This window comes from Aplysia californica, unplaced genomic scaffold (genome assembly GCF_000002075.1).
Source record: "Aplysia californica isolate F4 #8 unplaced genomic scaffold, AplCal3.0 scaffold01110, whole genome shotgun sequence".
In the NCBI taxonomy this organism is placed as follows: domain Eukaryota; kingdom Metazoa; phylum Mollusca; class Gastropoda; order Aplysiida; family Aplysiidae; genus Aplysia; species Aplysia californica.
This window is the reverse complement of record NW_004798380.1, coordinates 9831-21146: the sequence shown is the minus strand read 5'-3', so window position 1 is coordinate 21146 and position 11316 is coordinate 9831. Positions and strand designations below refer to the sequence as shown.

At 41.3% G+C, this 11316-nt stretch overlaps 1 protein-coding gene across 1 annotated transcript in view; it reads right to left on the bottom strand.

Annotated features, from left to right (window-relative positions):
- The window catches only part of LOC101848793 (proton myo-inositol cotransporter), a gene marked incomplete in the record, with an annotated part of 16374 nt that extends 7634 nt beyond the window's left edge, over positions 1-8740 (bottom strand). The window contains 5 exon segments of the mRNA XM_035973293.1: positions 60-226; positions 1130-1238; positions 2082-2290; positions 6683-6842; positions 7860-8740. Coding sequence (XP_035829186.1) covers positions 60-226; positions 1130-1238; positions 2082-2290; positions 6683-6842; positions 7860-8496 — 1282 coding nt within the window.
- Between the last annotated feature and the right edge of the window lie 2576 nt (positions 8741-11316).

Genomic DNA, 11316 nt, shown 5'->3' with positions numbered 1-11316 from the left:
AATTATGTCATATATGTACAAGTTTATAAGTAGGTTTATGTGTATGGTATTATGGTATTTACCAAACAGACTGCCCATAAGGAGTTTCTTCCGACCAATACGTTCCACCAGCCACACACCCACCAGAGTGAACAGGAAGTTCATGGATGACGTCAGAGCTGACAGCCAGATAGCCATGTGTTGGTCACCCACGCCTGCCATACGGATAATGGAAGCGCTATAGTACCTGCCAGAGCACAAATACATAAATAATAGGTTGAAAATGTTATCCTGTTTGATCAGACTACAAAGAAGTATACTAGTCAGGAATATACAAAGGAGTCAACTGGAACTAGGAAAATCTAAACTATTGTTCTGTCAAAAGTTCGTTGCGCAACTTATTCTCAAATGTACCTCAATAACGCTTGAATCAGTGTCATCAATACTTTGCACAGCAGTTTGATTCAATTAACCATATTTTCCACAACAATTGAAGCTAGATTTTAAGAAGAAAAAAACGTTTGTTCATAAATGTATATAAAATGCAATAAATCTCCATCACGTGGAAAATGGTGTCGTTCACAGCACTTCCGCTTCTCACACACATTTTGCTCACGTATATAGCCTACGTCACAGCCCACCAATGGCACTTTTAGTTACAAGAATTTAATTTTATAGTGAACACCTTTATTTTAACTTTAAGGTTCTCAAAATGTTCGGTTGATACGCATAACGTTTCAATCAGAAAAAAAAATTACGGATTTGCTTTTCGCCTCAGCTGTAGAAACCATCCATTGGGATTTTTAATTAGAATTTTCTAGAATACAGCTAACAGGTGTTTACAAAAACATTGATCTCTTAAGACAGATTGATAGAAGTCACTGTGCAAACGTTGGAAAGTTTATTTTCGATAATTTAGGAAATATTTGACAATAAGTTGAGCCACGAATTTTTACCGTACTATAGTCGAGGTCAGCCTAAATAAGTTTATCTTACAGTGGGGGTAGATGAGGGGATTTTACAACTTACAATGTGTGGGTAGAAATGTAACTTGCCTCTGTCGTATCAATTCAACAAACTTTCGGAAATCAAGCTCCACTTTTAAAAGAAAAGTTAGTCACATATTGGAATCTCTGAGTGCCCAACTTACATAACAGTGTTGATGCCGGACAATTGCTGGAACAGCTGCAAGGCACATCCCACCAGCAGAGCTCTGCGAACAGGGGGCGTCTTCAGAATTCGTATGATGGTCACACCATCTGTGGACAACGAAACTCATAGAGATTCATACATGTAGTAATTACATGTGCATCGTGCATTATTATCTTGTGTAAAGGCGCAGTTGTTGTTGTCGTTGTTGATGGTGATATTGTTGAAGTTATTGTTGATGTTGTTGTAATTGTTGTTGTTTTCGGTGTCGTTGTTGTTGTTGTTGCAATTGCTGGTGTTATTGTTGTTGGTGTTGCTGTTGTTGGTGTTGCTGTTGTTGGTGGTGTTGTTGTTGGTGTTGTTATTGTTGTTGTTGTTGTTGTTGTTGTTGTGGTTGCCTTAGTTGTACGGTTGCTGCGGTTGGCCTTCCTGCATTAGTCGTTACGCTTATTTTTGTTGTTCTTATTGTTATCGTTATGGTTTTCATTGTTGCAGTTGTCATTGTTGTTTTACTGCTCTTGTTCTTTTGTGATGCGTTTAAAAAATGTTTTCGTGATTGTTTTGTCACTTTTACTATTAGCAACTGATGGCTGAGTGACTGCTTTATGTCGTATATGCAACTTTTTTTCTTCACATGGTACCCGGCCATTCTCCTTTTTAAAAAACTTTTTAAAATGGTTTCCGCCCCCCCCCTCCCCCCACCCCCATTTCGATACAATTTTGATCCTTTAGGAGGCGGGCTTCCGACCCTACCTGTAAGGGCCAACACAGGCTGAAAAGGATATAACATCTTAGCAGAAAAACCGAGATACTTGATAAAAATTCCCCACACTCTGGAATCGAACTCGTCTCTCCTGCGTGCGACAGCGAAGCTCACAACCGTCACATTACAGACGCCGGTTTCAGTTTCTCTAATTTGGTTGACATTTTTAAGATGTAAAATAAAATGTAACCTTTATTCTTGTTGGACTCTTCTGCATCAAAATCAGCTCTCATCTCACTCAGTTCCTGGTCTACGTCCTTGCCGCCCCGGAGCTTTTCTAGAACTTTCCTCGCCTCCACCTGGCGTCCTTTCTTCATCAGCCAACGGGGACTCTCGGGCAAGAAGAAGAAGCCAAAGAATTGGATGATGGAAGGAATGCCTGCGATGCCAAGCATATATCTGGGGATATAGCCGTTATCTTTAATTTGTGTTGTTTTTTTTAATTGTTTTTTTTTGGGGGGGGGCGGGGGTTCTTTTGAATTGTTGCCTTTTTTTTTTCTTTTTCCCCTTTTTGTTGGTTGGGGGAGGGGGGAATTGCCGGGGGTGGAGAGAGGTCACAGTATCTATATTATATCCTGTCAACACCTATATTTGAACAGCGTTTTATTTTTATTTTCTCACTGTTTACTTCAATTAAACAATCATAACCAATGCTTGGGGTCAAAAGAACACAGAAAAAATCCACTTTGTGTTCTTTTTGTTTACATTGGTCTACAAAGTAGTACAGCGTTTAGAAAGACTGACATCCCTAAAGGTACGTGTGTGTGAGAGAGAGAGAGAGAGGAGGAGGAGGAGGAGGAGGAGGAGGAGGAGGAGGAGAGGAAAGAGAAGGAGGCGGGTCGGTGGATGGATGGGGGGGATATCTTGAGAGAATAAAGGAAGAAGCGGGTTATGTGAATGGAAATACGACGATATAAAGAAATTATGATAAGGCCAACATGCTTTCCTCTTGATTTAAAACTTTAAGGTATCTCTTGTGTTGTCGAGGGTCCGTGTCAAGATCTCTTGACTTGGTATTTACGAGGACCTGATTGTGTTGAGCACCATTGCCAGAAGAAGCGTGTTCTTATTCTCTGTGCTTGTCAGTGTTACACGGATTGCCCTTTTTTCTCCATTTTCTACATCTGACATTTGTTTCTATATAGTTCACTCTCTATTTGTGGCATCGATAAGGTATAGTGAAATTAGGCCACCGGACTCATAAACATGACTATGCCGGTTCGTGGGCTCAAGGGTCAGCTCGGTCCAGTGTTACGTCCTTAGGAAACGTACTTTACAGGAATTATCCCATTGGCCTCGGTCTTATCTGAAATGGGTGCTAAATTCGGTACTCTGGCATTTTAAATAACCTGAAAGTGTTGGTTAAAAAGAGCGTTAAACCGGTACAATTTCGCAACTTTCCACATTCTCTCTGCTTCTGCCTCGAGGCTTCTCTGCGACTATGAGCTTTAGAAGTATCTAGTTTTTGTTAGGAAATATTATACCAAAGAGACAGAAAACTCTCTTTTTGTTTTCGAATTTCGTTTCTCGTTAAGAAATCTTGTAGGCCCTGCTAGCATATTTCAAATGCAGACTGCACTTTGCGAGCTTTCAATGAGAAGCTATTCCTCGGTCAGAAAATAATAGAGAGCTGCATGGGAGATTTTAGAAAAGAGCAACCAAATTATAACAATGTAGTTGTGGTATAAAAGCGATCACTTTCTTTTTAGGTGTGTCCGTCGACTGCAAGATGCAGCCCTCCAACAATGACCTTCACTCAGTTCTATCTGCTGTTCCCCGTATTCAGGGCAATCCTGTTTGTTCTTTGGTGTCATTTTGAGAGTCGTGCGGAAAAAAACCAAGACATACATTTTTTATACCCCTGAGTGATAAACTCAAGAGTCACAAGGTCAAAGTTTATTCCACTTGAAGTGAACCTTTGACGCTTCCACTGTTGTTTGTTAGAGTAGTGTCAAGTGTTTACAGGTGTCGTGTCCCCCACAGATCCAGGGACGTTGAAACGGCACTGTCGACTAGCGCAAGAGTTATGCTCACTCTTTATCAATCTTTGCTGAGTTTTTATTACCTTACAGCACTACTGGAGCTATTTCAGGGGCGAACTCTAAACTGAAAAGTTTCAGGGAGGTTTTTTAAAAATCAAATTTTTTTTGCTTCGCTCGATTCATGGTCGACAGATTGGCACAACAGCAAGCGGGACGGAAGAGAAAGAAAGGGCTCATTATTATTATTATTATTATTATTATTATTATTATTATTATTATTATTATTATTATTATTATTACTATTATTATTATTATATACTTTGTATGGTGTATTAGTGGCACCCGCCAGCTGAGGAGTTGCATCTTGCTAGAAGACGGGAAAGGAGGGATGGGGCAACGGACAGCCGGAAACACTTTCGAAGAATTTTATTAACCGATTGCCTTTTTAAAAGTCGTATTACCACTGGCAACGGTGGCCTTTTTTTCTCTAGGAAACGCTTTGTCTGTCCCATGCAACGCCTCAATATTTGTCACTCGCTAGTTCAAGGACAGTCTTCAGAGTAACCAGTGGATTGAAGTGTTATGAAATTACGTTCTTTTGAAAGTGTCATATTATTTGTTTTTAGCAGTCTCGATCGAATTTCTAAAATCAACAAGGATACATGTACTTGCTTTTCGTTCAAAATTACATAGCAGTTTCTCCAGTTAATGAAAGAAGTCTTCAAATCTACAGAAACCCATGAAGTGCACAATATGTTTCAATAAATTAATGTCTACAACTGCAATTTTGAAGACCATGAGACGCAGTGCCAACTTGAAACACATAGCCATAAACTGGCATGCTTATAAATGAGACTGGTTTAGCTCAAACTAGCGTAGATGAATCTGGTGGAAATGTATCCAAACAGCTAGCACGGAGCCGAAAAAGGAGCTTTTATGGATAGCCGTTTCAAAAATATATGACAATTTTATAGTGATGTACATTATAGGACAGGAAGCTGAACATGTTTGATAGGGTTACTTTCAGTCTGCTAAAACGACGAGGTCTATTTATGTCATTAGCAAATGCATGATTTTGTTGGTTTAATTTAGCAGGTTCTGATCAAACATGTAGTTGAGGAAAAGTGACACTTTAAGTCTTAGACCATCAACAGTAAACAAGAGTGTCCATAATGCGGATTAGACAAAGCGATTCTGAATTTCTCGCGTTCGCGGGACAAATTAGGAGAAATTTGGGTGAAATCTGTTAAAACACCCTTGCCCTCAAAAGTTCTGGCACTACACAGCATAATGTCACTCAAGAGTGTTTCGTGAGATAAAATTAAAACAATTGCTTTCTTCTGAGTCAGAATCTATTACTTTTAATTTTCGAGTCGGACAGTTTGGTTTTGATTAATTATCAACTAATCGTGGACCACATTTATCATTAATCACTGGGTCAACTCGTGGGCCCCATTGAAATTGCTAGCAGGCCGAATCAGGCCCTCGGGCCGTAGTTAGCCCATGCCTGCCTTCGATTTTAAAGGTACATAAGCACTTTAAATGCTTGAAGTGGGAAAACGTAGTGTTTTTTCTATATTTGAGTAAACCTGTAGTGGATAAGAGGCATTTCGGCCTAGTAACAAGTCAAGGGTGTGTCAAAAACATCAACAGAAAACAATGCACTAAAATGTGAGGCAACCTGTAGGAGTTGGAAAATCTGTCGGCTTCTCGACACTTTGAGCCTTTGCTACCATCTCATTGTAAGGAATCATCTGGGTATTATGCATTTTGAATTTCTAAGATATCTATTGTTTAGTATAAAAAAGAACGAACTGACAAAAACGAGTTCAAAACTTCAATATGCATAACCTTCATTAACGCCTTTAAAATGCACAGTATTGGCTCATACTGTGGCCTCTAGTACGCCGAGTTTTACAGCTGTACTTATAAAACAGCACCCCAAAAACCCACAAATCATTTTAAATTTCAAAACCACAAAGAATGAGTGAAGTTAGTTGTTAAAGCAATAGAATATCAACATTTTATAAGGTGAAAAAAGTATTGGGTATATCCGGAATCAAAATGAAATGTTTATAAATAAACCGCATTTTAGCAAATGACTTTAGGAATTTAGATTTAAGATGTTGGGAAATCCCAATTTAAACTCGTCCCAGGATGACCCAATCCCATGTTTTGGCTTCTATCCCGAAACTAAGTTTGCCGACATACATGCAGTCCCAATGCTCCCAAAGCGTATCACAAATATTAGTAGGCCTACTACTAACCCTCAAAGCTGCAACATCTATTATGAAACACGATATCATTCTACCAAACGTTTCACTCTTTTAGCGGAAAGGATGGGGCGGCGGTGGGGTAGGGAGGAGTGAGGGAGCGGTGCAAACAGGCCGGATTTTTTAATTGACTGGGGGCCAGACGAAGAAAAGTCGGAACGACATTATCGATTAACATACGTCCTTTACGCTCGACGCTCAAATGCTACCCTTTCACAATTTTTCTAAACCTCCATCCACCTGGCTGTACATAGCTGAGAGTCAAATAATATTATTCACATTTTTTTCACCTCCATCCATCCGGCTGTACATATAAGCTCAGAGTCAAATTCAAATGCTATCAATCTCACTTTTCTCACTTCCATCCACTCTGATGTACGCAGCTGGAAGTCAAATGATATCAGTCACACTTTTCTCACCTCCATCCATCCGGCTTTACGTAGCTCAGAGTCAAATTCAAATGCTATCAATCACACATTTCTGACTTTGATCCACCCGACTGTAAGCAGCTGGAAGTCAAATCACACTTTTCTCACCTCCATCCATCTGGCTGCACATAGCTGAGAGCCCCATCCATCAGACTGGCCACGAACTGACCACCAGTGATGAACAAGTTGTTGACCGTCACCAGCCGACCACGGAGCTCAGCTGGCGCACACTCGGCGATGTACACGGGAACCGTCATTGATGCAAAACCTGAGGGGTGGTGGGAGGGATGGTGGTGGTGGGATTGGGGGGGGTGATTGTGATGTTGGTGGTGATGGTGGTGATGTTATGATGGTGATAGGGGTGTTTGTGGTGGTGATGGTGGTGATGTTATGATGGTGGTAGGGGTGTTTGTGGTGGTGGTGGTGGTGGTAGTAGCAATGTTGCGGTGGTGATGTTGGCGGTGGTGGCCTAGTGGTAACAATAATGGTTGTGGTGAAAATTATAGTAGCAGTTATGTGATGGTAGAGATGTTGGAAGCAATAAGGTTGATAGTGGCAGTGGTGGTGGTGCTGCTGCTGCTGCTGCTGCTGCTACTGGTAGCAATGATGTTGGTAAAGGTGATGACAGTAGTCAAGTGGGGGTGGGGGGTTATGGGTTATGGCAGTGTTTGTGGAGATGATTACAGTGACAGGGGGGGGGGGGAGAAAATCGCGGTAGCAATAATGAGGATGGGGATGTGGTGGTGATGGTGACGATGGTAGTGGGATGGAGATCGTGGTTGAGGCGATAGTGGTGGTGAGTAAGATGGTGATGGCATTTGTGGTAATGTTTTGGTGATTACAGTTTATAGGGTCATAGTGGTGGTGCCAGGTATGTTGTTGGAAGTATTGATAATGCTAATGGATGGACTCAGACATCCACCCTGCAACACTGCATCAACTGTGTTACCTTTGCCAGCACACAGTATCAACAAGTACAAAACAATATCACAAAATACCGAAGTACATGTACGTGTTATTTAATAATTCCGCAGCATGTATCTTTTTTATCATTTAGAATTTGAATTTCGATAGAATATTTCTTGAGCATATTAATATTATGTAACCGATCCCACAATTTAAGAACCTGCAATTTTTTTACAAATCTAAACTTAGGGCTTCTTACATCTTTACAACTGGCCAACAATATGAACATGTGGAATAAAGGTAATAGACTTCAATATTATTTGTCGTGACTAATGCTGTTTCCCCCCCTTGAGATCTTCATATACATGTATGTACTTACCTATCCCAACACCCAAAACAAGCCGGCCTGCCACCAACATTTCTAAGTTCTGCGCTACGCCTAATACCAAAGTCCCTACTGTGAAGATGGAGCTGGCTGCAATTGTCACAGCTTTCCGCCCAAACCTGTCGTTCAGGAACCCGCCAGCTAGTGACGACACGAACGCTCCGCCGATGGTGACACTGACCACAACCTCCTGCCAGAAGTAACTGAGTTTGAACTCGTCCTGGAGAAGCAGCATGGCGCCGGAAACGACTCCCGTGTCGTAGCCAAAAAGGAATCCGCCGATAGCAGCGAAGATGCAGAGTAACCAGACGTATGTGGTCATCTGAGGTGGCGGCGGGTGTAGCAATGACGTCGACTTTTGTAACGAGGGTATTGTAGATGAAGATGATGTGTGAGCCCCGTTCTCACCGGGCATGTCTGATTTACTGACAACATTACCATGAGAAGTTGTTACAGAGCTGTGATCACCAGAGACGTTAAACACTGTCCCTGTCTTTTCATCTGCTTTACTCTCAGACATTGGGTGCTGTTCTGTTTTCTCGGACTGTGTTCCTGGCGTGACGTCACCGTGCTCGTCCTTCGGTAAGGAATCACCAACGACTCTGTTGTTCCCCCTTGAGTCTACCTCCATGGTTTCCGAAACGTTGAGCGTTCAAGAGCGGCACACCTCTTTGACACTCTTCGCTTGTCTTCACTTTAGAAATGGTACTAGAAGGATGTACACAAAATCATACGCGGTAAAAAGATTAGTCAACAAACTTGTAGGTTTTTTTATTTCTTTATAATAGCACACGACCACTCTTTTGGTGTATCTGTGTGTATATGAATGTGTGTGAGGAGTGTGTGTCGTGGTGCGTGTTGGTGTAAAAGTGTGTGTATGTGTTGTGTGTGTATGTGTATATGTGTGTGTTTATGTGTGTATGTATATGAGTGTTTGTGTATGTGTTTGCGGGTGGGGGTGAAAGAGAGAGAGAGAGAGATAGAGAGAGAGAGAGAGAGAGAGAGAGAGAGAGAGAGAGAGAGAGAGAGACAGACAGACAGACAGACAGACAGTGTGTGTGTGTGTGTGTGTGTGTGTGTGTGTGTGTGTGTGTGTGTGTGTGTGTGTGTGTGTTTGTTTGTATATTTGTGTGTGAGCGTGTGAGCGTGTGAGCGTGTGCGTATGTGCGTGCGCGAGTGTTTCACAAAAATTATTTAACTGTGCGATGCGATTTTACATTTATGTATGTTCGTCTGTAGCGGTTATTTTGTATGTGCACAAGAGAGATAATAACTCCACTATCACCACTCCCAGTAACGTCTGAGATGTTTCTATAAACCACAAAGTCAGAAAAAAATAAGGGAAGGTGGTTCAACATCCAAGGTATGAATCTGTTGGCTTGTGCGTATATCCAACAATTACCGACGACTTCTCACAAAATAGAAAAAGTCCCAAATAATTTTAAAAAACAACACTCTTGCACTGTAAGTTATAAGGGTTCACAACTAGTCGACATCACAGAATACAATACAATTGTATATAACATCCCAGAATGCAGTACATGTTATATCTCTTCTGTTGCGTGGACAGTTATGGCAGGACTGTTGCGACCGTGAGACAAACGTTTTTATTATCACACCGTGCGAGGTCATGCGCAGATAAGCGTGAATGTCCCAGGCCATGATCATTGTGATAACAGAACATTCAATTATCATCTCTTTAACTCTGTTGCCAACTCGCAGTGTCAAGAGAGCAAACCCCTTCTATTCGAAAGGTCGCTGGTTTTTAAAGTTGTTATTGTTCTTACATATAAAATCCTCGGCCCGACTTTTTTTAGATATGTGATTGGTGGTATAAAATGTTTTTGCTCATACCGCATAATAGATAAGGTCTGTACAATTTATCTTCTGCTACTAGGGACCGACATATTACAATGTTTAGAACGATGCTCATTCAAAAGGTATTCCCTTATAGATTGACCTTGGTAAGACAGTGAAGCACCTTGTATACTAATGTAGTACTGATGTAGCATTCCTGAAATCCATTTAACCGATACACTGCTCTTGTAGACAAGTGATATGATAATGCTGAGGACGTGATCTCCATGTCCTGTATTACGTGTGTATGTGTGTGTGTGTGTGTGTGTGTGTGTGTGTGTGTGTGTGTGTGTGTGTGTGTGTGAGTGTTTGCTTGAGTGTGTGTTTGTTTGTATGCAAGTGTTTGTATTTGTGTGTAGTCAATTTTAGTTCCTTTCACCTTCTTCTCACCACGAAACCGAGTGATCCGTTTTCGAAAACTTTTAAGTGTGTTTAATCTTTTTGAGTAACAAATTGGCCTATATCATGGAAAGAGTAAATTTGACAGCTAAAACACGTTAAAGTACGGAATGAAGTAGGATCCTAATACAGCACATGTCAATCATCCGCATTTCTATCGGTAGAGTGTTTTATGTTTTAAAAAAGACAAGTTCAAAAATATATTATCGCACCTATGTTCCTTTTTTTAAAAATTTCTTTCAGGTCATTTTTTTCTTAAAGTGCAGCAGTTTCGTTTCCATCGTATCCTGTTCCTCTCAAAGTTAGCACTTACATTTTCCAGTTGTCAGCCACAATTACATTTCAGCAGCCAAGTCTAGGGTCTGTGCCAAGCAATGTCTCGTAGCGACTTCACGCATCACAATGAACACAGATATTTTGACGGCACGCGAGGGGGTCCTGGCGGCACAGGAAGGAAAACATCATCAATGAGATCTCACCAGCATCAGTCGGTCTCTCTCTCTCTCTCTCTCTCTCTCTCTCTCTCTCTCTCTCTCTCTCTCTCTCTATCTCTCTCTCTCTTTAAAGAAAAGAAGAACACTTATTTCATACCAGCTCTCCTACACTCTTTCTTTTCACCGTAGCACTCACTCTCTGCTTCCACGAGCGAACCCATTTGTACATAATGCATGTACATGTACTGTGCTCTTTTCACCAACGCCCTCTTCATCCCATTTTGCCCCTTCGCGCTTCTCTCATTCATCTCCTCTTCAACCTTTCTGTCCTCCGATCACCCCGAAGGTACCTGAACTTTTCTTTTCTTTTTTCTTTTTCTTTCTTTTTTGTGTTTTGATTCCTTAGTTCACGCCTATACGCTGTTATACTGTAGCTAGGGCGCCCAGGTTTATACCCTCACACCCTGGGCGCTCAGATAATAATTGTAAAAACGTACAGCTCACACCACATGAACAGACAGACCGTTCTGCCCCGCCAACAAGGGGGTTAAACCCCTAAGCTGGTGGGGTGCCATAGAAATACCATAACATTTAAAATCTTCAATTCCCCTCTCTTTGGTGCTACTCTCAGTCAATAGAAAGTAAGCCTTCTCAAAGAAATAAATACGAGGTGTGTTTATGTGTGTGTGTGAGTGTGTGTGTGTGTGTGTGTGAGCGTGAGTGTGAGTGTGTGTGTGTGTGTGTGTGTGTGTGTATGTGTG